Source organism: Myiozetetes cayanensis, unplaced genomic scaffold, assembly GCF_022539395.1.
Source record: "Myiozetetes cayanensis isolate MyiCay16 unplaced genomic scaffold, myiCay2020 scf39, whole genome shotgun sequence".
In the NCBI taxonomy this organism is placed as follows: Eukaryota; Metazoa; Chordata; class Aves; order Passeriformes; family Tyrannidae; genus Myiozetetes; species Myiozetetes cayanensis.
The window spans coordinates 422,737-449,769 of NW_026087620.1; the positions used below are offsets into that span (position 1 = coordinate 422,737).

Below are 27,033 nucleotides of genomic sequence, written 5' to 3' on the forward strand. Positions count from 1 at the left end.
GTCCTGAGACTCTGGCTGGCACTTTGTCACCACAGGTGGGACCTCAGGTAAGCCCCGGGGACAGCAGGTGACTGAGATCCCTTCTGAACTCTTCCTTCTCCCACGTCTACCTCATCCTTTGGTAACAAACACAGCATGGAGCAGTTCTGCTGTATTTTTTGCAAGAGTGGCAGGATGGCTCTTCATCCTGCTTTTCCAATTCTCTCCGGTTCCTTTGGATTATGAATCCACAGATGTTTCCACTTCTCTTGTCATATGTGACAGTTCTGAGCAGAGATCTCACCACACTGAGGTGGTTGGTACACAGAGGTTTCGTAGAGCCAAAGGCACTGATTTGGAGCAGCAGGTCTAAATGTTGTCCCAGACGGTCAGATCTTCCCAGAGGGAAAGGGGGTTTTGTTGATGGATCTGTCAGGAAAATATACAATGCACAGGAAGTGGGTTTTGCCTTGGGCATTCCTTCATAAGCGGTAGAGAGGCAGAACCACATCTCATTTTGCAAGATGCTTTTTAAAATAGTAATAAGTTTTTAGATCTATTTTCCTAAGAATATCTAAGATATTCTTATCTGGTTTGTCATTTCCTGCCTGCAGTTTATTGTTCTTTCTTCATTTTTTTATCATCTACGGGCTCCCCAGGAAACTGGCCATGGCATCTCACCAAGCCTGTCAGAGTTCAGGGAGCATCTGGGTGATACTCTTGGGTGTGTGGTTTAGTGTAGGCATTCCTGGGGGACTCCATGACCCTTATGGGTTCCTTCCAACTTGAGATAGTCTCTGATTTTATTGAAAAAGCAGGTGTTTTGAATGCATTGCTAAATTGCAGTACATAGAAACAAAGAGAATATCCTATAATTTTGGGGCAAGAATGAATGTGTTAGATTTATAAGTTTATATGGCATATTTTGCTGAGGAGTATAACAACAGAGTCAGTGGTTTCTCCCCTCTTTGTTCCCCTACATGCTCATTAAAGTCTAAGCTGCTAATTTATTTGCCTTTTGTTTGAACTTTGGAATGTTATTCTCCACAGCTGAGTACTTTTCTTTACATATTTTATGTAATGAATGTTAATCTAGAGAAAATTAACATGTTTGGGTATTGCCTTGCCATATGTGGCTTACAAGTGCTGCAGTGACTGGGATGGGGCTCATTTCTTGGGGTTTATTCCTTCTGAAGAAAGGATTTGGAACTCTGTGGCTTGGGAAATAATCAGGCAACATGGTACAAGATAACACTGCATTCAAATTTCTAGAATGCAGAGTTCTAAGATGGTGTGGATACCAGTCTTCTGTTGCTGAACTGAAAACACATCATGCTATTTATTTTTTGTTTCATTTTTTAAAAGCTGGACTCATTTGCTTATACAGAATTTGGATACTACAGTTTAAAATATTTTTTCGGTAGTTCCTCTTCTGTTTGCTCCTCCCTTTCTTACTCCCTAAGTAGAAACCTGGAGCTCTCCCTCCCCTCCAGTGCAAAGCAGCCCAGGGGAATGGGGGAGCAGGAGAAATTCCCAAGTCTCTGGGAGTTGAGGGCTCAGCTGAGCGTGCCAGAGGTGCTGCTGTGTTGGGGTTTCCTCTGCTGCTTTCGTGCTCTGCTGCTCGTTTGTGCCGAGTCTTGAGCCGGCAATAAAAGGTAAATAAACAAAGATGCCATTCTTTTGTGTAAAAATGGAGCTGCTTTAATGAAACACTTTTTGAAACAGAAACATTCATCCCAGACTGATTATACAAAATGCAGTAAGGCTTTTGAACTCATTGGTAGTTGAGTCATATCTACAGCCTTTCCCTCAGCAATTAGTTCCCTTTATTTCACTACATTCCCACCTCTTATGTTCTCTGTCGTGGAAAAAAAGACAACACGGCTTTTTCAACATAATTGTTGAACGATTTAATTAAAACTTAACTGGAACATTGAGAAAAAGCCAGCAATATTCAAGGTGGTGTTTCCTCCCTGTTGACCTGTACAATCTCCCTTCTCTTTTTCTAATCTTATCATAAGTTGTGTGAGTCATTTTCAAATTAAAATGAAGTGTTGTGCCAGGCTATATTCCTGCTCTAACCTTTCATATAAACACATACATTTACAAGAAGTAAAAATGAAGTGTTGTAAAAATAATCTGCTGTAGATAATATATCAATGTCACTATGGTAAAAACCTTGATAGGAAAATAACATATTGAGGATGCCACATTGTAGTCAAGCCTTTTCATAATCTTTCTCAGTGCTGAATCTCAGGGAAAATAAAAACTCATTCTGAGAGGGGTTTTTGTAAAGCTTTGCTTGCCATATTTACTGATATGAGGGAGAAAAATAATCTTTGTACCACCCATTGTGGAAAGTTTGTTCAGATTTATGCTCAGCCAGAAATCAAAGTCAACAGCCATTACTTGTGAAACACCTCATGTGGGATATTTTATGGCAGGACAAATATAAAATGTGTTTGAAACTAATTATGGCACACAATTTGTATTACAGTCTGTTCATAAATATAAAAGAAAACATTTCCTTGTACAAGGCACACAAAGACGACAATCTGCGTCAGGTGAGTTGAATTTAAGGTTTAGTTACTCTAAAACTAAAAGAGAAACAGAACTATGTTGAGTTAAAAAGCAGAAAATCTCTGTTTGCTGCAGAGTGCTGTTCAAAAGACACCATCACATCCAAATGGATTTGGAAACAAATGCTACACTGGACATGTATTAAATAATACTCAGCCCTGTGCTTGGGTCAGACATTGTTGGTTATTGAGCTCTCATGGGCTTCTCCAGGAATTGTTTTGATTTGACATCAGGAAATAAGGCCTGGCTTTAAGTCTTTCTTTAAATTAGTAATATAGATGCACGGGACTGTTAGTCAACAGCACTGCCAGTATTTTCACTGCAAAATCAACTCTTTTTGGAAGAAATGTAGCCATTTTATTCTTTTTATTTCATTTATGTAAGTAGCCATAGTAAATCTATGGTCCAGATGAGTAGTGTTTGGTGATTTTAGTTTTGTCTTTACAAATACATGGTGTTTTAATTTAGAATTGCAAATTAAAATAACAAAGCTGATTTACAGTGCTTGAAAAGTGAAATATTGACTTTTATATGTTATAGGACATATTTTTCTCAAAGAAACAATGGCATGCCCTCCTGTTGGCCTTGCACCATTTGCATTTTATTCTCAGAAGAGTGTTTTGAAACCTGTCCTTTAAATATACATTTGTGCAATTGTCAAAATACACTTTAAAAAGCTGAAAATATGTCACAAAGATAATTTGTGCAGGGGATTTTTTATCTAATGCATCATATCTTAGTGTGTTCTGAGTTGCATGGGACATGCTGAATTTCATGGCCAAACTACTACCTGGGTGAATTGAATGGCATCAGAGATGTCTGTGCAAACAAACTGCAGGAACTATTTGGAAAACCCTTGAGCAATAATGTGGTGGCTCTGACTGAGGCCCCAGGCTGGGAATGTCACCCTGGGGTTCACAGGAGCCAGTAAAGGACGTTTGTTAACCCTTTAAATAGACCTGATCCAACCAAATGAGACAGAACTGTCTAAAGCTCTGCCTGTGTTCTAAAGTCTCATATAGGGAACACACAAGAGTAATTCTAGGCAAAATTGGAATGAAGTCAAAGAAATCCAGTATAGAAAATTGGAGAGAGCAAAATACATCAGAGAGGGTGGCTGTTAGAGATTCCCATCCTGCAGGAGGGTTCTCCCCCAGCTTCTGGGACACGAGGAGTTGGAAAACTGTCTGAACTTTGGCATTTACTGAAATAGTTTCTGAAGTTTCACCACTGTGAATTTAATTCCTTTTGTAAACTTAGATATGTGTGAGCTTAGCTACTAGCTACAGGAATCAATTTAGAAAAGTTAAGACACTAAAAAAGTAAAAGGCAAAATGTGTCCTAACACTTCTCTAGTACAAGTTCATGAGAGCCAAATTCACTGTGACAGACTATGGTGGGTGTTCATGAATGAAAAATAATGAAATATGGTCAAATATTTGAGAGCTTTCAGAAATCACTTGCTGTGTAAGTGCAGTATCTACCGCATATATTTTCACATGAGTTTCTAAAGCCAAGGCTTTTAATAGTGCCAGAATGCAATGACCTGGTCACATATTGAGAGAGGAATTACCAAGTGCTGCAGCTGCCCTGAGGGTGGACAAGTTTCCTGTAAATATGAGCAGTTTCAGCCTCTCATCATTTGTGTTGGTTCCATGAAATGCTGAAGCATTAGAACATCTGGCTTGTCTTTCAGCAAGGTGTGGTTAGTCCATAGGAGTGCTGAGTTGGGAAGAGGATTTTGTTTATCAAGGCTGTCTCTTAGCTTAGTTATCAATGAATGTTACAACTCTAGATAAAGAAAGCTGTGACATAAGCAATATACAAAATATGGAGCACAGATTGTTTTAATCCCAGAAGTGTTCAACTTGTTTCAACAGGTAAGGAAATATTTGTGATTTTTTTTTTAATAGCGCATTGTTATAATATTTTACATATACACTGTACAATAATTCTTTTGTGTCAAAGACTTTCATGCAGAAAAAATAGTTCTATAAAACATTCTGTAGTTCACTGGAAAGATCTGGAATACAACGCGGGGTGCTCTTAATCTGTAGGTTATCAAACAGGGGACAAATTCTGGCAACTCTTTTGTTCTTGTACATTCATATTGGCAAAAGGGATATTGTTATGCCTTGGAGGACACAGAGGAGCTTTCTCAGCTCAAGCCTCTGTGCAAAGCATAACAGCACAGAGTGGGTACCTCCAGGAGGTTTGTCCTTGTCCTGCACCAGTGCCAGTCCCACAACTCGGACTTTACTGGGCAGGACAATTTGTGTTTCTAAGCGACAGATACATGAGATGATGGCAGTTCAAAGCTGTGAGCGGGCAGTGGTGGATGGAATGAGACCCCAAGGCTTTTTAGGAAGTGCTGCTTTTAAGGTTCACTTATGTCAATGAACTCCTTCTCAGGGGGGGGCCCACCTCGGTACCAGCTGCAGGTGCCGTCGCTCCTCTTGATGCAGGCGTAGTGCTTGGCTTGGTGCCCGTAGAGCTTCCTCTCGATCAGCCAGTCTGTCCACAGGCACTCGTTGGGGGCAGTGATGGAGCAGGGCACCATGTAGCACGTGGTTATCTGTGGGAAACAGTGCATTGCTTCAGCACCTGGCAGGTTTCCTTAAAATACTGTTTCTAAGAGAACAGTTCCCACTGCTGGAGACTGCTGGTGCCTGCCAGGTGGCTCCAGCACAGCCACTGTTCTGTTCTGTACTCACCTTGCAGCCACAGCCCATTTGATATCTCTGATTCAGACTCTTCTTTTGAGACAAGGATAAATCATCCCATGGTTCAATGTAGTTGCACAAATGGATGAGGACTTTGCCATCACTTAAAATTTGGCCTGCAGCATGGAAAGCACAAAAAATAAGGCAAACAGTTAAAAGTGTTTTCTAAATACTCCAACAGAAGTGTAAGAATACCTCAAGGTTTTTACTAATTGCTTAACACGCTTTAAAAATTTAATTATAGCAGAGAAAATATTCTTCTGCATGCTGTATAGATGTAAAAGATTTAAGAAGGATACTTTTCAAAAGATACCGATAATCTGCCAGCAAGGGACGGATGCAAATGCAGTATGTTAAACAAGATTTTAGGACTCTAAAGAAAAATCTGTAGTTCCTCAGTACCCCAGGCCTGCACACTAACAGGCATGTGTTGTCTCATTATGCATCTGCATATTCCTGGGAAAATCAGTACTGTTGGTTTTAAGCAAATAGTAATGGTATAATTCTTTCTATTTACTAATTATTACTGACCTTCACTTCCTTTGGAACTACTTTAAGATTGTTGGAGGAAGGATGGAAAACATGGAAGATCACACTATAAGTACAGCTTAACACAATTTGTACATCTCACTGTATTTGTGTTTAGTACGTACATACATTCCTTTTTAACAGGGGCTGGTATATTTTAGCAAATTCAATCTAAGTAGTTACTCCTGGTTTTAACACTGTACCTGTCAGAAGATACTGTTTTTTGTTGTTGGCTTCTAATTTCACTCCACAGAGTGACGAATCAAAAGGGGTATAGACATACTGGACATCCTTGAGCTTTTCAAATCCTTTAAACATCTGAAAATTATTAGAAACAGAGAGTCAGTCATGGAAAAAAACGTGAAAAACCAGTTGCAATAAACAGCTGAAAGAAATACATGGTGAGTCTCTTTAAAGAAGGCTCCAAAGTCCAAAATTCTATGAGAAAACACCAACAATTAGACCCTTTCAATTCACTGAATGAAACATTTGCAAGAGTTTTAGAAGGAAATTAGGTAGTTCTTCATTTTTTAAATTATAGGTTTTAAAATGTGCTTTTTCAGTGTTTTTAATGGATCGTTAAAGCTTTCCCTTCAATTTACATTGTACTGGCATCTTCCATTCAAGGAGCAATGCAGAGACATCAATCATCTCAACCTTGGTGCTGCAGCACTGTAAAAGGCAAATGTTTTTCAGTATATTAATATGGGAAATTTTCTCTTCCTCATTGTAATGGTGGGTATCTCCTGGGACATTAAACACCCTGAGGAACTTAGTGTTGTTCTTATATTTGATCACTAAAGCAAGCTGGTTTTCCATATCCAGAATTCTGGTCCATGGGACCTTCTCAGATAACTGTTGGAAAACGGGATCCATCTCTTATAATATACAGCCCCAAAATGGATAGATTCGGGATCAAAGCGCTTTCCAGACTGGCTGCTCCTTAATCAGCGTTTTCAGATGCAGAAAGAAACCTTAAATGAGCCATCGAAAGATGCAAACAAATTTTGCTGTGTCCAAACGTGAGAAGGATCAGCCTCAGAAGGCTCGGCCTGTCATCACCTCCAGTGACATCACCAAGCCCAGCGGTCTGGGGTGACCTCATGCCACGTGTTGACAGCTGTGGACAATGGCAGGACTCACAGCTCCCCAGGGCAGCTCTCCCAGTTGCAGCTGGTGTCACTGCAAAATGTGTTTGTGTTACTCAAGTTCTCCCAGGAGATTTAAATAGCACAGGGCACTAGAAAACACACTGTCATATGTTGGTTTTTCTGAAGCCTTATTTATGGAAGAGAAAAAGCCAAAGTTGTTGTCACTTCTGATCCAAAAATATTAAATGTGATTTGAAACACTTAGTAGAAAAAAGCAAACAGACCAAACCAAAGCAAAACAAAACAAACTGGTATCTTGTAGAGAGCAGCAGAGAAAATCACAAAACCCCTCTAAAATTATGAGGAAAATGTGCCTAATTTTATTAGGGTAAAAGTAGTCTGGTGTGGCAGCCCAGTACAGAAGTTCATCCCTTGATCTCAAGTAACTTAAGAGGCATTATGCAGGCAACACAAATCGATTTATTAACTCCGCCCCCAGCAAACATAGCAAAATATAATACAGATCTAGCTAATATTTAAATGAGGTTGATGTTTGTTTTGTTGCAGGATTTTTGGTTGCTTGGTTGGGGTTGTTTTTTTGAAATTACAGTCTAACTTACCTTAGGTTTTGACCTATATATTTGTTAAAGCATTTATTAAGATTATAGTCTTCTGCTTAACTCAGTAAATCGTATTTGATCTTCTCAATCATACTCTCTCATCTCCTGAAAGTGTGGATGTGTCTCTGTGGTTTGATTTCCATTCTGCCCATTTGGGCTCCTGACAGGACTTCACTGGGGTAGGAAAATAGGGTGAGGAACTGGGAGAACAGAGAGATGTGAGCCTGGTACCAACATCTGTCTTTACACTGTCCCTGTCCTCCTGAGGGGGTAACCAAGACCAGCACACAGCCAGGCTTTAAAACTTTAAAATACTCTTTTTTCAAAAACCCTCTGTATTCCTTCCAGTGTCTCAAGCATGTACTGTTATAATAATTACATTCTTCTATCTTCTTTCTTCTTGAAGGCTTTTCAACTGTATCATGGCTTATTTTCTTAGCTTTATATAGTGATTATTATCTGGTTTTAAAACTGCAGGTGTCACTGTAAAGTGTAGATACCTTTACGTTTAGCTTGAATATCTCCTCATATTCCCACTGGGAGTGACACTCCCCCCACCTTGGAAAAGCAGTCTGGTTCTGTCAGAGGGTTTCCATCCATGCATCTCGTGGAAAATACTTAGCAATTTTGTTTATACTTGTTTAATTTGGTAAAAAGTGTTGATTTCATGTATGTACTCATGGCACTGTTTTAATGTGTAGCTGGCTCCTCAGAGCAAGTGTGATGACCCAGTCAGTCACGGTAATATTATATAGACAAATACTCAATTGCATATAAATCACATATTATGTCCTCTCTTTAGTATAATGCTGTAAATAAGAACAGTAATTGAAAAAAAATTATGGCTTCTCTATATGCCAACCCCTCTCTATAAAATTAATAAACCCCATTGTTATTATTTCTGAAAATAATATCAAAATATTTCATATTTCTGACTAAAATAACAATGTTTTCATGTGAAGCCTAATGCACTGGATTTAAAACAAGAGGAATATCATTTCTGTGGCAGGGTTACCATAAGCAAGCCACATGACTGTTACATGTCAAAAGGCCCAGAGAGCCCAGAGCAGAGAAACAGCAGCATTTGGCTGAATTTTCAGTTGCAGTTAAATGTAACCTTCATAGGTTCTGTGTACCTTTTCCCAGAGGGGAGAAGAATTGATGAGGGAAGTGTGAATATGTGAGTAGCCTAAAAAGTACTCACCAAAACTCACATGGAGTTGATAATTGTATTTTAGTTCAATGCACCTTTTAGCTCAAAAGAGATAATTAGAGAATCTGTTCTTCCTTTCTGTGCTGTATAAATCAAATTCTTAGCCTATCCCCCATCCTGCAGATGTTACTGCACAGGATTAGCCACAACCCCGTGGGCAGTGCCACTGGCCATTCCAAGGGCCTTGCAGTTTGTCCTGCAGGTCATCAGAAATGGCTCTGTAGCACAAGAGAAGACTGTAACAGTGAACAGAGAATGTTCCACCCTCTGACATGCACTGCTGATTTAGATTCTTTGAAATCTTACCAGCTGAGGTGAGAAATGGTGTGACCAAGGGAATTGCTCTAGCCAACAAGTTCTCATTACCCAGGAACTGAGATCCACCTGTGGGTCTGAGGCTCCATTTGAGGGTCTCTGACAAGCTATTCCTGTGCAGTTACTGATCAGGTGTGAGCTGTCCCACTCTGTGGAGATGGCCAAATCTACCTGGCTTGATACATCACTGTATTATTTTAATTGATTATTTTACATTTATCAAATGTTTACATGCACGAGCTATTTAAAATTCCTCACTCTTTTTACTTTTGTGACATGGTGAGGGCTTTACAGTGTAAACAAATTTCTGTTAAACTTCTGTTCATTTAAATGTATTTCTCAGTCATTTTTCACTGTGCTCAGTCCTGTTCGATTTTCACCCACTGACCAACTGTGAATGACATGCTTAGAATGTAACAGGTTGCCTCCCTCTCTGTCACTTTGCAGGATTTATCAGGCACAGTTGCCTGTAGGGGCTCATTTCAGTTCCACAGAGGATGGGCAGTCACAGAGCTCCTGTGTGGTGGAGATTCCAAGCCAAAATCCTTCCGTTTAGGCTGCTCAGTGCCTGGAGCAGGGATGGGTCCCAGGGCAGCTGAGTGCCAGGCTTGGCTCCTGCCTCCTCTGAACTCCTCTGGCCAGAGCAAAGAATTCAAAGGGTGGGACAATTCTGCCCCATTTGTTGTTAGTCTAATGTTTCATGTAATAATGTAGAGCATCTTTTATTAGAAAACAGATCTCTCTGGTTTGTCCAGTCATAGCTGACTTGCCTTCTGAAGCTGACTGGAATTAAATAAACATCTCTAACTGAAGCTGAGTATTGAAAAATAGGGAGAAACTCCAAAGCAGCTTCGATATCCAAATATATTTCAGAGATTTCAGTGTGCTGTTACTGAAGAACAAGATTATAGACTGAAAATAATCAGTCAGGCTAGACTTCTGGTTGTTCTTGTTTTGCTGAAGTGTAAGATGATTTGCATTTCTATAAAGTTACTGAAGTGCTGCCGAGTAGCAATAAAACATTAAAGTGCTAATGGGGAAGGAGAATTCCCCTGGTATTTATACATTTATTTCTGTAAAGAAACATTTGAATATATCCTTAATATTTAAGAAGACAGAAAGTGGCAGATGGTGAAGAGCTTTGGAGTTTGCTTTAGCAATGTATATACTAGCTTGTTGAAATTGCTATAAAACCTTAACAGAAGTTGTGTGTGATAACCATCCTTGTTTACTGTAGATTGTTCTGAGTTAAACCTCCCTGAGGGGATCTACTGATATAGCTTGAATGATTGAATTTTCTTTCAAAAGCACGTAGCCATTCATAAGGATTTTCTTAAGTGTTCTAAATAAATGGAAAAGTGCAAATAATATAAAATAATATTCAGTGAAAAATGAGAGGTGAAACCACCTGGAAAACAAACCACCCAACCAACCAAACCACCCCACTAATGCACACTCACACAGGTAAATTTAGAGAGCCTGGGTTTTGTGTATTGCAGAAACAGGTAGATCATGATTATTTTAACATCAGTGAGAGTTCAGCAGTGACTTGAAGGGGATCAAGATATGTCTTCTTAAAGTGCATTAATGAATATATCCCCTTATTGGAGCTGAACAAATAATGAAAAAATCCTGTGAGATTCTGAATTACTTTGTCTTTGAGTACTCCCACTTGGTGTTTGCTTCCCTAGCAACATTCCTAAAAATGGAGTTTGGTTTATGTGAATATGAGGGAAGAACTCCTGTTCCTGCAAATGTCCCTATTCACTGTGGACAAAGGGCCTTGCTCTTTCAGACTCTTTCCAAGTCTTCTTAAAGCAATTGTGAATAATAAAATTTTCATCAAAATATCATTATTTGACAAACAGCTCTTGAATGTCAGAACAGCTGTCTTTGCTTTTTTTCTTTTGCATTTTTTTTGAACCCTCCTTTGATTTATTCTGTGTAGTTCACCCAGGTCTAACTGTGGAGGCAGCTGGAGTCTTTTTCAGCTTCCAGCATTTTAGGCTAAACTAGTCCTATACAGAGGTTATCACCATTGGATTTCAAAAGAGCAGAGTGATTCCATGTACCTTTATTTGTTTGATTTCATACCGGATCATTTTGTGAGTATCAAGGGGATCATCGCTGGCAGGAACCACCTTTTCGCTGGATATTTTTGCTCGAATCACTGTAATAGAGAGAAAGATTTAAATGCAAATAAGCACATGCCTCATTTTGCAAGCAAAAATGAAAATTATCTTGATAGATATTAGCATTGTTTTGACACTTTAGCTAGAATTAAGGCTCTTAGTATAAGATCACTACCTTAAGTCCTGAAAATAAAAGTAAATGGGCTGCCTGGGATGTAAATCTGAATTCCCATGAATCTGGAAATCTGATTGATGTTGCCACTCAGTTTTGACAAAAACTGTCCATCAAAATTTTTTGAAAGACTTGAATCCCATAAAATTTACAAAATACCCATCATTATAATCAGTGTGGAAAGGGACACTTCTGTTGATGACAGAAGAATTGTTAATCAATTAAATAGACTTGAAGTAACATTGAAAGCCTGTGCCAGACAAAATGAAAGCACTGATTTTATGCATGAAATCAGAAGTCAAGAAGTTTTATTCACTTTTCTGAAGTTAACAAAGCACATCATCAGTTGTGTAAACCTGTATAAATCAATTCCTCCCTCTTCTGACACACTTTATTTCCTGTTCTTTAATCAAGGAAAGTATGAGATTTAATGAAAGAAGAAATTGATTGTTTTCCTCTCTTTGTTTGGGGCACCTCTCTTGTATATGATGTTTAAAACACACCAGGACTATCAGGCACAGTGAATAACAAGGTTCTAAGAGTATGGTATATGGCCAAAAGTCCTCTGGGGACTTCTATCTCCCAAAATTATTGAGTGTCCCGTTTTTGCTCCATTCTGGATGGTGACTGCTGCAGCTCCTCTGCAGATGAGGGGCTTGTAAAACAAACAATCTGTGCCTGCATGGACGCAGACTGGCAAAGGCCACAGTAGAGGAAAATTTCTGGGACATCAAAATCACACTTTCCAAAAAAAAAAAAAACCATTTCTTTGATAGATTGACCTCATATTTATCATATCTAACATCATATCTAAAGAAAAAGACTGAAAAACACAGATTGAAACCCAGCCAGGTAGAGGTCAGTCCCACCTAACCACAGGCAATTCTCATTTCCTCGCTCATTAGCAGAGCAAAGTAGATGTGATGACCAACGTGATGCAGATGCCAACAGCTTCAAAGCTCAAGTCCTCTATCTTTTGGCACCATGATCCCTCCTCCAGAGCCATTTAAATTCTTTTTAAGGCACATTTTAGACTTATGGATTGGAAGGAAGGAGTTCTTTCAAGTCTGAGCAGCAAATTCCTCATTTCACATGGTAAGTGGCAGCATCTCTTTAATCATTTGCAGATGTGCTGTGTTCCCACAAATTAACAGTGTGTCTTCAGAGCTTTGATCTAATTCCAGAGGAAAAGTGTTGTGGATTGTGTGTACTACACTGCTGGCAAGGACAAATTAGAATCATGTTTTGTTTTCTTTCCATCATTACTGCTTAAAAGAAAGTTTTCTCGTTAAAGAGTCTGTTCAATATTGAAGGTAAGGGCTGAGAAAACAGGATTGAGCTCAGGATTATTTTCCCAGTACCATAACATGGTTTATATTCAGGAAATCTTTTCCTGCCTACTCAATGCAAACATTTTTAGGATAATTAAAACTGTGTTCCCTCTTGTGTTTGATGTTGAAACATTACTAGTTTTCATATTTTTATTAAATTCTACTTGTCTGAGCAGAATCTGAGAGGAACATTACAGATGATCACTGATAGCTGCAGGGGTCTCCAAGGAGTTGGGAGAAGAGGAAACTAATATTCTGGGGCTTGTCATTAAGAGATATGTAGAAGAAAATGAAGAAGAAGAAAATTCTACTGGATGTATAGAAGAAAACAAAAAGTATTTTTGTGTTGTGTGTGTTTCATTCATTTGTTTAACAGAAAGCTTCCAGATGACAAAGGAAGACCAAATCGAGCTTTTGATTTTTGATTTTTTTAACAGTAAAAAAGTTTTATTATTACAGGATGTCTAAATTTTTAGTTATTTGGATTTTACTCTTCTGTTCTCCTGAAACCAATTCAAGTTCACACAGATTTTTTGGGGCCTTTTAATCCTTCTTGGGTTTCTTTTTTTCTGTGTGTTAATATTTTTTTTCAATCAGTGTCGTCTAGCTGTCTCCTGAAACCTCTGATTCATGTGGTTGCTTCTGTTTTTAACCACAAGCACTTCCTGAAGGAGCATTCCTGGGCCTGGCCATCTCCCTCTCCTCGCTCGCGGTGCAGAGGGTGGTCAGGGCTCAGGATTGCTCTGAGTCTGCACTTCTTTTCAAGACACGGTTTCAAGTATTCCGTGGCTGTCTTGGCTTCTCCTCTGTGTGAATGAGAACAGCCGCTGGTTGTTTGGTGTAATAATATCATTTCTCTGGCAGGCAGTTATTGGTTCCTTACGAGGAATTTGCATATATGGAACACACATGCCTAGCCTTGATATTCCAGTGCCAGGAATCCCGTCAGCCTCAGATTCCTTCAGCACTGAAAATACTGACTGTTTTGCAAAGGACTTTTGATATTTCAGTAGGAGGATGTAGCTTTCCTGTGGAATTCATATGCTGTAACTCAGATTTAATAAAATTTAAACTTTTATTCCCACTTTGTATCTGCAGGTTGTCTCAGGTAACTGAGCTGAAAGGGAGTTAATGTGAGTTGTAGCAGAACAGTGCTCTGGTGAGTGAATCAGCTTGCCTCTTGGATAGTCAGTATTACAGATGTGTTAGGAATATATTTTTCCTCCTTTCCTCAATAATAGTAAACCTCTTCCAGCCACTTCTACATCCATGAAAGGTCATTGTGATCTGGGTAAAAGACAGAACTTACTTGGTGTAACATCAGATATATTTGTGTTTAATACAATCAGGAGAAAAGGGTTGAGGTTTATACAATCCAAAATTGTTTATATATAATAAGAGTAGAAAGATATTAAGCACATCTTTCCCAAGCCTGGGGGATTTCCCTCTGAAATAAGCTACACTAATTAATACCTGTAAATAAACAGTACCATCACTTTGTTGTGTTAGAGATTTCTATGATCATGAGGAAGTACTTACACTAAGGCCTTTTTTATAAGAAGTTCACTGCCACGAGAGTAATTTCACCCCAGTTGGCAAAGACAATGAAATACGATGGAAGAGAGGACACAAAGAACTGGAGGGCCCATCCCAAGGCACAGATAGAGCTGAAATCTGAACAAAGCAAATCCTTACACTTTGTCCACTGAAATTCATATGTTCCCTAAAAGTAGGATCTTTTTAGACTGTTGAGTTATTTATAAGGCAGTAACAGAGGGAAAACTCTTGACTGAAGAACTACCCTCATTGTTACAAGTTAGTATTATGAAATAATATATTCTGTATTACAGTATTTTATATAGAATTAATGTACTTAAACAAGTGGTAAGATTATGTTCCTTAACCTACTGATCACAGTCCCAGTGTTTGAAGACAGGCAATTTTACTCAACTAAAATAATCATTTATATATTGGGATAAACTACTTGGGAATACCCAAGACCTGCAGTACTGTGGTGGTGGTGCCACAAGGTTACGTTGCAGCCAGAACAAAACTCAGCCAAGAGCTGTCTGTTAACAGATCCTGACAAGCAAAGGACAGGGGATTGCCTTCAGGTGTTTGCTGTAAGATTAAAAGAAAAAAGAAGGAGTTTTATTAACACCCTGTCACTTGTTGTAAACAATGCTGAAATCTGTGTATTCCATAAGAGAAGACTGGGGACAAATCTGTTAATGAGATTTCCAGCAGTGCCCATCTTCAGTCTGGGAGGTGAATTCATTCAGAGGATTCAGTGTGAGGCCAGAGGGGAACCTTGAAGCCCCAGAAGGAACTGAAATTCATTCCTCCTTGTCACCAAGTAGCTGCTCCAGGTGCAGTGCCTGTGTTCAGCATTACCTGCCCATCATCTCTGAAGGCAGGCCAGACATTTGAATGTGAACAACCAGAAAGCAAATTAACTAAAAATATATGGGCAGAACTGGCCTCATCTACTGTATTCACCTTAAGTCAAGTTATGGTAAAATAGTGCAAAGAGCCCCAGAAAAAGTCCATGGAGGGGGTACAGCCACACTCTTTCATTGACCTTATTTGATCTAGAGGCCACAGATGTACTCTCCATATTACAGTCCAGGCTCAAATACTCTTGGTCTCTTGAAGAAGAGGACTGGCAAGAAACACTCTCAGAGCTGCCAAGGAACCCAAGAACACAATGTGGAATACTTGTGTTTCAGGACTACAGAGATATGACCAAAAAAATTTATTCTTTAGACAGGAAACTAGACTTTCCTGCAGAGAGGGAAAAGAGTCAGCAGGCAAGGAGAATGAATGATCAACCTCAAAAAAGAACAGGAATCTGCAGAGAATTTGTCACAACAGACAAAAATTAATGAACCCACTTAAAGCAATACTGCACAAGATAGAATAGATAAAAATCTTGGATAGAATTCTAAGTAAAATATGGTCTATTTGCCACTGATTTGTATTGCCTAAAAAATCCTAAAATATACAAGAATTTGTAAGAGCCTTTTTCTGTATTTTAGAGCAACTCCCCTTCTGTACAGCATTACCACTCCCCCTTTCTCTGCCATCTATTTGACTAAACATGCTCAGTTGTTCACACTTCCTTGCCACATTTGCTCATGGTATTGAGTCTCACCAATGAAGAAAGCAAATTAACCTGCTTAAATATTCATGTACTATGTATTCATGGATATGGAAAATATTGTAAGTTCTCAAAATACATAAGAAAGGAAGAAAGAGGCATTGACAATACAGAAGGAGCATCATAACTGCTTGAATCTCATAGGTATCACTAATGCTACCAAAAGAAGGCAATTTGTTCAAAAGGAGGCAAAAGTTATGAACTGACTGACATTAAAATAAGTAATTTAATACCCAATGTATACCTTTACATACACACTGATATTTTTAAAGCAGATTATTTTAGAGAGTTTTAGAAATTTTGGGGAGAATTAAGGTTTTCTTACACGTGTGTTTCAGTGTTTGATTTACCTGTGCTGGCTTCCATAAGGATTGGCAGTAGTGCCACGTCAGTCATTTGAAATCTCTAGGAGAGAGGTGTGTGAAATACAGAGGGTGCACCTGTCCTGTGTAGAGGTGCTGGAGCATTCACTGCTCATTCACTCAGGGAGAGGAAGTGGAGCCACTGGTGTGATAAACTGGGGAGATCTCTGCGTGTGTTCCACACACCCCTGGCAGGAGGGATCAGTCTGCTGTGTTCTCTTGCAACCAAGCACTGAGCAACACTGGCATGTGCCAGTACCATGAGGATGTCATGGATCAGTAAGCTGTCCCCAACCCGAACTGTTAAAAGCCTTTTCAGAGCAAGTCCCTGAACTGCAAATGTTCTGGTTTCTCTGTTCACGCTGAAGGATTTGCCAACTACAGCCTCATAAAACTGCCATTATTTTTTATCTTGTTCCCACTTACAATTTTTTTCATTTTTCTCTACTCCGAAAAAAGGCTCTGCTAGTGCTGGAGCTCCATTTACGCATTTTGGGTTGAGGTCATCTGTACTGCATAAAAAAGGTTTGTACTCCACCTTTGTAAAAGCTCTGCTGCTTTTTATTGCTTCAGGTATTTGCTTTTCAACTTGGTGGCTGGGAATCCTTCTCTTTATTTACAAAAACCTGAGCTCAACTCAGGCAACTTGCACTTTTGCAGATTAATTTGTATTTGTTTGGATCTTTCAGAATCTGGTAGTTACGAATTTACTGGAACACTTCCAGTCATCCAGAGATGACTCTGCCATGGGTGTCCAAATGCTTTACCAACAATTAGTTTTGATTTGGGTTTTTTAATCCAGATTTGCTGGCTGCCGTCATCACCACTGAAAAACTGTACATACTATTCATGGGGGGTTTTCTTTTTGCTTGCTTGCTTTTGATGCTTTACAACATCAAGGAGACTGCAACCATTCTTTTGCAGTGTTGATTTCTGAATGATTACACAAGTTTTTAATTGTTTCAGATTTCAGTAGAGAGAAAGATGTTTACTTCAGGATATCCACTGAGATTCTAGTTCATCCTGATTCTTTTAGGAATGGAAACCTAACATTAATCCCTATACTTTTTTGAGAATCAGTCAGTGTTGAACGTTCTTTGAATGATCTTTAAACAGCTAAAAAAGAACAAATGTGTTTAGCAAATGGCTCATCTGTCAATTTATCTTTCAATAGGACAGATCAGCAAACAGTAGTTTCACTTCCAAAGTGTAACTCAACTCAGCTGTTTGAAGCTGTGGTACTAAGTTCAATTCTAGATGCAAACAGAATGAGCAGCAACAAAGATGGCCCAATCCTGAGAAAAAATCCTTCTCCTGTGGGCTTGCAGGATGGATTTCTTATCTGTAAGTCTACATTGTCAATATTCACTCTCCCCAACTCCTATACCCAAAGTCAAGGCATTTTCAGTTCAAAAGATCTCTCTGCTTGTTAGGACATAAAGGCAATTTTATTTTTCCTGCTTTGTATTTTAGTTTTCTGATATTCCATCAATAAATGCTTCTACCCACCCGTAAGATAACTAAATCATCAGTGCAGTAATGAACTGAACCACAGTTTCTGCAATCACAAGGAAGAAAAAAGGGGAACTTTCTGCACTTTTTGGACACAAGTGTTTTGGATCTGTAAACAAAGAGCTTGTTGAAGAATGTAACTGTAACAGTGGCGTGATTTCCCCCTTTTTTCTATAGAAAGCCATGTATGGATCAGTATTGCCTGGTCTTAGTGGTGTGTCCAGTTGCATGAGAAGTGTGGGGAGATAAGAATCATCTCTGTAACTGAAAATCCAAAGCCTTGGAGTGAAGGTTTGTCACTTGAGCTAAAAAGAACTCCATTGTAATTTTGGAAAAACCCATGAATACTTTCAAAGTCAATAAACAGATACCAAGGATTTTTTTTATTACCATATGATATGGATGTTAATTTGCACTGTCATTATGTAAATGCTTTGCAGAATTTGATTACTCTTTAGTGTTTTATTAACACAGATCTGTGCTATTCTGCATCCAAACTGCATTTCCATTTGAGGCTTTCAGAATGTAGAAGGTCCATATTTAAGCTCATTAGGACTCTCAGGTAGGTCATGATTTTGTGCATCTCTGTGTTTTTGACTCAGGATGCAAAAATTCCTTGTGTTGAAGGCAAGAGTTGATTGGATTTGGCTTCCTTGTTAAACCAGATTATGTGTTGGTTTTGTTTTTTTTTTTTAATTAGAAGAATTCCATTTATGAGAATGAGGTTTTAAAATCTAGTTTTTATAAACTTTCAAATAGAAGAGGTGAGTGTATTTTTAACAGATGTATGGTATCCTTTTAACTTAACTATTACTTAAAAACTAGCATGATTTCCTAATGTTGTTCAAGGTCAGTTTTATTTTTCTGCACTGTTTTTACAGCTGCTGCTCATGTTACCAGAAATATTTCTCTCTACTTCACAAGCCTCAAATACCACATCATTTGACTAGTAATCAACATCTGCCTAATTTCAGCTGAAGAATAACACTCCCTTTATGTCCTGAAGTCTGTAGAACAACATGCCTGATGTTATTGTGGATTTCCACTCACCCTGGCCTGGCCCTTCCTCCGGGCGGAAGAAACCCCACATTGCTGAGATACTTTTTAATGAGAAAGTTAGGGATTAAAGTTCGGAGAATAATAGGATTAAGGGTTTAACAGTCTTTCATGTTCTCTGTTTTATAGTATTTAGTCTTTGTTTCTAGGCTTGAATTTTGTTTTCCACCCAGTGTGTGTAGAATGTTGTTTTCCAAATGATGTGGTTGAGTTTCCCAGCACTAAAACACGTGCTTTTAAATAAAAGTAACTCACTTTCTTAGCTTTCTTATCCTGCATTAAGAACACACTCAGCAACAAGTTGGTGTTACCAGGTTCTGAATCAGGCAACCAGCTTAATTATTCTGAGATTTCATTCTACTACACAATAGCCAGATTTTTTTTTTTCACTAAAATTAAATTGTTAGTTTTCAGCTGCGTTCAAATTGACAGGAATGTTGTACTCAGTGGATTTGGCAACTTAAAAATCTGTCCTGTTGTTCAGTTCTGTGATGCCACTGCATTTTACCACTACAACTTTGAACTGTTGGGAACAATGTCATGAAAAGCCAAGCAAAGGGAAGGAGGACAACTGCATTTTCCCCAGATTGAGCCCCACTTTCCTGTTTAAGTAGAAGGGTTTTGAAGAGCAGTCATCTGCAGAACATGGGAAATGTTTGGGAGAGTTGCATGATATGGGCATGCTAAGTCTTTAATTCAGAACTGAGAGATTAACTTACCAAGGACTTTTGAAGTGTTTGTTTCTACCCTAAACCCTCAGTAGATGTGGGGTTACTTGCAGGTCTTATTCTTTCTACTCTCAGACAGGAAATTCAGTCCCATCCTAGGCAGCTGTTTCACTCCCACTTTGTTAAATGTTAAAAGTTAAATGTGAAGAGTTAAATGTTAGCTGCAGATGGAAGGACTCTGCTATTCCCATGGCAGTGCTCCAGCAACTCCTGGCACAGGAACACTGAGGTGCTTCACTGGACATTCAGCCAGACAGGTACAAATACGTGTAGTTGTAAGCAGTGATTATCTCCACAGCATCTCTGCAGTCAGAACAGCCAGGTTTTGGTATTTTTGAAAGCACTGAGAAGTTTCAGGCTCTGATGACAAGAAATTTATATGTACTGCAGTTATACCTTAATTGTAATCCACAGGCATTTGTACCAGTGATGGGCCTTTGCAGGGTGGTAGGTATTTTTTTTTCACTCTAAATGCATCAGTATTTACTACTTGAAATTAAGTAACTTATTAGGATTCATGTTGTCCAGGGTTTTTTAAATTTTATTTGAAAATTCTACTAATTTATATTAAAGTATATATAAGAAACAAATAATAAAAATTAATATGTATTTCTTTTGTATTTAGAGAAGTAAAGAAACCTGTCCTCTTGTGTAACTGATTTTGATAGCCAAAATAGATGAAAATGGGTTGAAATGTCTATTTCTCAATAATTTTTGTTAATGAGCTCAATATTTGTCATGTAAAAAAAAAAAGTGGGCATAGGGAAGAGTGACTGTTTATGATTCATACCTACCAACTCTGTTTCCTGAGCACTAGTGGGACTCAGGAGTGGAACTCTGCTTTCCTCAGCCCCTTGTTGAGGACATAAGGCTGAGACTTGGTATTTTCAGCCCCTGTGCATTAAACATACTGAATATGAATAACATTAGTTTTGAGAGTAATATAATTTCTAACTTGTTTTAAGAGGATTGATTGGTTAATGTAATTAAGGCTCTGAAGATACAGCTCTGACAGCATGCTCCTTCCATGGCACTCATGCAGTCTCACCACTCCTTTTTCATAATAATCCTTGCAAGAACCACGCTCAGGTGCCTGTTCTTTGAGGTAGAACTAGAACAGCACTAGGCCAGTACAGTATTTCTGTCACTGAATTCACAATTCTTGGAGTAAAAACTCATCTTCCACTTCTGTGTGAGATCCCTGAGAAATAAGAAAATGCATATTCTTTTGTCAGTGGCAAGTTACTCTAGAAACGCATTATTGTCATTGATAAACCAGACTGCACAGTCCCACTGCTGTGACAGTGAGGGTGTGGGGAGTGCACAGAACACAAAAGAAGTAAAACATAAAAACTGCTTTAATTTCACTGTTCCCCGTTTCTCCCTAACCTGGAAGAAGTACCATCCACATTTCCAATACATTTTCCAATGCTGATATTTCCCGTCAGGCAAAGTTACTTCCCACTCTAATGATGTACAAATTAATCAACTCCAGCACAAAACTAGGTATTGTATTGCAGAGAGGCAAAATTGTGGGAGACTGAGCTCTGGAAGTTTTGAGATTCAATAATAAAGAAATAGTATGTTGTAATTTTCTCCCAGAGGAGCTGACTTTGAAAACTTAATTTTGGTGTATTTAAAGAAAATTTTTACTGTTATGTTTAAATGTGATTAAAATTTAATATATCATCTGGCACATCTTTACAATGCTTGATCTCAGTGATCTTAGGAGATTTTAACAGGCTGAAAATGCTGCCAAGCTCCAGCTGTAAAGTTTCCATCATATTTTGAAACAGGCTACTCTTCTCAAAAGCTACAGAACTATTCTCTGGACCTATATTATGTATTTATTGGTACTCCAGATCATTTCTGTTGGAGTGTGGTGCCCAATATTCAGTTAAAGTATAATTTTTAATATATGTCTAAGAAAAAACAATAAGACAATTTAAATAAGAAATCTGACTTTGAAGGTTGGGAACTGGTGTTACAGAGCTAAGAAATGCAAAGTGTTTACATATTTGTCCTTCTGTCAAAAAATTAACCTTGCTTATGCCTAAGGGAGAAAATCATCACGACTTAGAAGTACCAGACTTAAGAAAGGTATCAGTGCTCTCCACAAATACAATTTCTCTCTACAGATTGTCTGTTTTGATGTTCTCACTGGTTTAGAATTGAGTCCAGGAAGACAAAGTCAGTGGCAAAAGGGAAATCTGTTATCTTGGCATTGTCTGGCAAACCCAATTGCATCCATGTTTTGCTCCAAAAAAAAGCAATTATCAGAAGAATTTTGTTGTATTGGCTTGGCACTACAGTGAACTATTTGAAATATTAATCGGCATATCGTGCCCACATTGCATTTCTGTGAGGAGAAAACCTGGGCATAGGGGTCAGCACTGACAATTAGCAGTGCAATTAGTGGAAGTTTAACAAACCTCCCTCTCTATTCCCAGTGAAAGTCCTGTTGGAAAGCAAAGGTGTTTGCTGGGGTCTGAAGGCATCCAGCACATTCCAAGAGGGCCTCAGCACCATTTAAAGGAACAGGAGACTGTATCTCCTTTTTTAAATAAAAGGTGTGTACTTCATGGTGCTCAGCACTTCCCACGGATGAGGAGTTACCTCTCTCTGAAGAGAAATTTAAAACTTCTGAGAAGTTCATGGAAACTGCTCAGATTTGTACAAAATCACGTCCTATCAAGGCTACATGGTCAGATGAGCAAACCCAAGGGCAGATAAATGGCACGACTGGCACAACACTCCTGATTTACTGTTCCTCCCATGGTGTACAACCCTCTAACACCTGTAGGGCTCTTCACTCAGCCCTTATTCCAGGTTCAGGCAGCACCCTGCAGGGCCAGGAGCTCTCCCTGACCCCATGTCTGTCAGGAAGCCCGTTATTGCTACCAGGTTACTCAGTCGGGTGGTACCTGTGGGCATGTAGAGAGTAAAGCCACAACAGCCTCCCAGCAGTAGAAGACAAAAGTGTCACAGCACTAATCACAAGAACAAAAGGAAAAGGGAAAGAGCTTGTCCTGGACTTCATTAATTTCTCTGCCTGTTTTTTTCCTTGGGTCTCTCCTATAAACACTGAGGTTGATGAGTGGTTCCACACATTCAATTCATGGCTCAAGTAAGGTCTGTCAATTCAACCCCCTCCACCTCTGTTTTCACTCCACCCAAATGACAAGTCATCCTAAAGGAAATTAAAAATGTGTAGAGTTATATAATGAAACTGAGAAATAGCACAGTAACTGGACAGGGTAGGACTGCTTGGTAGCTCCATGAGCAAATCTGAGACTTGTCTCCATTTTTACTGTGGAATGTAGAGGCATAGTGTGGGGGAGATTTGGTTTTAATAAGATATTCTAGGAGGTTATTCTTCAGGGAAATATTTGCCTGTGTTTGTGGGTACATAGGCAGGTGAATTCAGTAAGTGAAAGGAATTGAACAGTCTCAGCATATCACTGGGTTAGCATTCAGCTCCCTTAGACTTGGGTAGCTGAAGAGTGGTTGTCCCTTTCTTTATCAGTATTTTGGAAGTATGAAAATGTTGAGTCTGTCAGTGTGGTGCTGCTGCCAGGAGAGGTCTATGATGTGTCTGCATGGCAGAGCTCCTGTTTTACAGTCCCTCTTTGGATGCTGGTGGCCCAAAGAGCACAGATGTGGTCCTAAGGCAGAGCTGTGGAGGCACAGCACTCATTCCCAGGGGATGTACTGCGTGTCCAGGGCTCCAGCCTCGTGCTGCCCCTTCCCATGGGCAGTCCCAGCCCACAGCCTGGGGGGAAGCACAAAAGCTGCTGGCACTGGCACTGAGGAGGAGCTGTCTGTGCCAAGCTGCTTCGGGGAGTTTGCTCTCACACAGGGCAGGCAGCTCCACTGGCCTTCTCCAACTCCTTTAAAGGGAGTTTGCTTAGCTTATGCAAAGTATTGTGGCCAAAGCAAATCTAATAAATGCTTAGAGCTGGGTTTATGTGTATGTATATGCAAATGTATATAGAAAAACATGTATGTGAGGAATTACCTTCATCTATTGTTTTGTAGTATATATAAATGCTATTTTAAAATTACAAATATTGAACAAAGGGATCCTTGACATAAACATTTCTTAGCCAAAAGGTGCAGCTTACTTAAATAGGAATATTTATAGAAGTGAGAGCTTGAGCATCAAGCCCAAACATAGTTTTATTTATCTATATTCAAATATCAAAGATTGCAAAAAAGTAGCATGATATAGCTGCCATTTGTAACATGTATCTCAGAATGGGATAAATCTTAAAATATTCAATATGGACAATCCTCCTTAGGGAAAGCCATCCTTATGATCTATATTGAGTTTCCTCTATACTGTAAAATTGTGTATTTAGGAAAATCTCTACAGTAAGTCTGTTGAAAAACAGTCACTTTCTTATTTACAGGAATGCAGCAGACTAATACAGTACACACATAGAGCTGAGCTCCTGGTAGCACAGCTTCTATGTCCTTTCACTCCTTAAACAGCCCCGAGTGTGTCATGGCTGGTGTAGGTAACTTCATGAAAGAGATTGCTTAACATGGGCAGATTAAAAACCAATTTAACTGATGGCCACAAACAGAGCTTAGAGTTTGTAGTGGCCACAAAGATTTTCTGTCAGGGCATAAAAGCAATTAATCAGTATGCAGAAGGTATTGCCTGCCCCATAGAGATGCTAATTCTGTGACACTTTGGAAACTCATGTTCTACATTTACTGTTCACACCCGATGGAAGTTAACCAGCCTTGAGCTAATGAAATCAAAAGCCTGCAAAGTGTCACATTTTCCCATCCCCATGGACTTTAATTCTGTGATCTTTAGTCTCTTTCTATAAGTTGTTTGACAAGCATAGTGCTGACTGAATATCGTGAAGCACAGTTGTCCCAAAGCCTGGGAAGTTATATGTATACAGAGCTGCTGTAGCCAGTTTGTCCGCAAAAAATAAAGGTCCTATCACTTTCCTGCTCAAGAATTTTTTGAAAATTCCAGAAAACCCCAAGAACAAATTAAAGAAATTGTAGTATAGCAAAACAAATATCAAATGTTTCGGCACGTTAGCACTGGGGACTTTAATTTTGTGGGGCTTTTTGTTTTGTTTTGTCGTCGTCGTCCCCTCCCCAAAAAAAAGTGCTATAGAAATGTCTATATGCATAGTTTACACGTAGCAAGCATATTTTAGGTACAATATTCTATTACAGATACTGCTAAGCTAAGAGTAGCCATTTGAAAGCCCAGGTATTCCTCCCTGCTTACTCTAAGTTAGAACCTAAAGAGAAGCCGTTTCTCTGCTAGAAATCAGAAAAAGCCACTCTATGGCAGAGCAGTTTCAGCAATTTGTAAGCACGAAACGCTCTGGAGAAGCGCGGAACAGCTTCTGGCATACATCGTGCCGCGTCCCTCTCTTTAGGAGAGCGGGCTCTCTGAGATGCTCGCGGCCCCCGTTCCCCGCGGAGCCGCTCCCCCCGGTCGGACTCACCCAGCGCGGAGTCGCAGAGCAGCTGCTGGGGGTGCGCGGGGGCGCAGCTGCAGCACAGCCCGGGCCGCGCCGGCAGCAGCAGCAGCAGCAGCGGCAGCAGCGCGGGGAGCAGCGCGGGGCTCATGCTGCCCTGCCCCGGGCCTGCCGCTCGCCTCCCGGCCGCGCAGCCTTCAGCACAGCCCTCTAATGCTCACCGCGAGCATCGGCCCGCGCTGACCGCCCGCGGCTTTCCATAGGACCCCTATTTATGGCCCCGGCACCGGCTCCAACTCCGCCTTCCCGTAAGAACGAGCGCATCATTGGTGACAGCCCGAGCCTACCTTGGCCGGCTGCGGGCCGGCACAACTATTAATAATCCAAAAGCCCGTACAAAAACAGCTCGTGCGAGGATCTGAAGCTGATTTTATGATTTAGCAGAAGAAAGATTTTATCTCATTGTAGTAAGTTTCTTCCCAGCTTGGATTTAAAAGCCAGTCCTGCGACCTTCTCTATTTGGTCAAGTAAACAAAGCTGTCCTGTTTTAAGCTCAGTTTTCATTTGCAGGCCCTGATCTTCCCCTGCATTTCTGGGCATTTTCTTGAACTGATATCCCTGTTTTCAGGCTGGACAGGACTTCGTTCATAAAAAGGAAACATCTCAATGCTCTGTTTGTGAGCCTTGAACAATTGGTAGTTACAAGGAATAATTAATCAAAAATAAAGGCTACAATAGAAGGCATTTTTAAAAATAATTTCATCATCACAGATTTAATTTAAAATAATAAAGAAAAATATCCCAGTGGTGTATGTTGGAGGCTCAGCTCTTTCCCTGCATTCCTTATTAATGTCAGTCCTGCTCAGCACAGATCACAGTGTCTGTATTTTCTAGCTGATGTTCTGAGTGAAATACAAACATAAGTACAGAGTTCAGAAATCTTTTTCAACTTCAAATCTTTGGTTGCTGTAGCAATCTGGGTATGTGGAACCTACAGCCACCCTCTTTTTATAAAGAAAAATGTTTCATGAGGAAGCAATCTAAAGTTTGATTAGAGAGTAATAAAATACATCTCCAGATTGACATGCAGGACAGGGCTGCCTAAAGGATTGCATATTTTGTCACTTCCCAAGTCGGGACCAGGATTGAAAATTCATTGACGTGACTTGAATCATGTCAATCCAGAGTCATGAAAATGTATTTTGTTGAGGCTGAGGTTTAGGTGTAACCAAAGTAGCTTGTTACCTTTATGGATATGTGTTCATGTTTTACAGCAACAGATTTATTTTATTTCTGAACAGTTATACAAATATTAGTGCTCTGATTCTTTTTGTTCCTCCCATCTGCCTTGAGACACACTGTTAAAAAATATACACAGATACTCAGAATTACTAGAATTGGGTCTCATTTTTAAAATACAGATCCACACTCAGCACTGAGCCAGAAGTGTTGTCACTGTGCCCTGACTTAGTTCACGCAGCCATGTTTTGATGTTTTACTTTTCCAGTCTGAAGTTTTGGCATCAAATAATAAGGCTGGATCCTAATCCAGGACTAACACCTGAAAATAATTTAGACCCGTTTACATCTCTGCTCTTACCAAGAGGAACCTGACTTCTTTCATGTGGGTGAAAAGGTAAAAAGATGTGAGGATGAAGCCTTACACAGGAAGTTCAGGCTATGAGAAGGCCACAAAAAGCCCCAAGCAGATATGTCAGTGGCCTCTGTGCTCAGGGGGTCTGGAACCATTGATTTGCAAGTCTCACTTAGGGCAGTAGGACTGGAAAGTGATGAAGGAATTAATTGGGAACCACTGATTGGTTTTCATATGACATCAAATGGCTGCTGTTATAGATGCCTAACTAGACCAATTTGATTTCTCTTTGCTTAAAATTCAAATAATAGAGAAATGTGCTGGGCAAACTGTCTTCTCTCATGTTGAGTGTGCAGCTCTACCTTTCCTGTGGTTACTTAAGGCACATTTTGTCCAAGATTCTCCAGAACATGTCAAGTTATGTTCTGCGTCCTCAAGACTTTTATATCTAGTACAATCAAACTAACTGCATAATCAATATA

General features: G+C 39.5%; 2 protein-coding genes across 2 annotated transcripts in view; one reads left to right on the plus strand and one right to left on the minus strand.

The window, feature by feature from the left end:
- Positions 1-27,033, plus strand: part of SYN2 (synapsin II) — a 167,366-nt gene that overhangs the window by 82,086 nt on the left and 58,247 nt on the right. The gene's annotated exons all lie outside the window — the stretch shown is intronic.
- On the minus strand, positions 1,655-25,182 carry TIMP4 (TIMP metallopeptidase inhibitor 4). The gene is made up of 5 exons (XM_050328292.1): positions 24,986-25,182; positions 11,122-11,219; positions 6,014-6,128; positions 5,274-5,398; positions 1,655-5,134 (listed from the first exon to the last, which is right to left on the minus strand). Exons 1-5 carry the CDS (start codon positions 25,107-25,109, stop codon positions 4,937-4,939), a joined length of 660 nt encoding a protein of 219 aa, XP_050184249.1. The 5' UTR covers positions 25,110-25,182; the 3' UTR covers positions 1,655-4,936.

Bases quoted from the DNA above. Each gene is read 5' to 3' on its own strand.
- TIMP4 (XM_050328292.1), bottom strand. From the start codon at position 25,109: ATGAGCCCCGCGCTGCTCCCCGCGCTGCTGCCGCTGCTGCTGCTGCTG. The intron at 11,220-24,985 runs GTGAGTCCGACC...TCTCTATTACAG, and splicing joins GCTCTGCGACTCCGCGCTGG to TGATTCGAGCAAAAATATCC. The intron at 6,129-11,121 runs GTACATGGAATC...AATAATTTTCAG, and splicing joins ATGAAATCAAACAAATAAAG to ATGTTTAAAGGATTTGAAAA.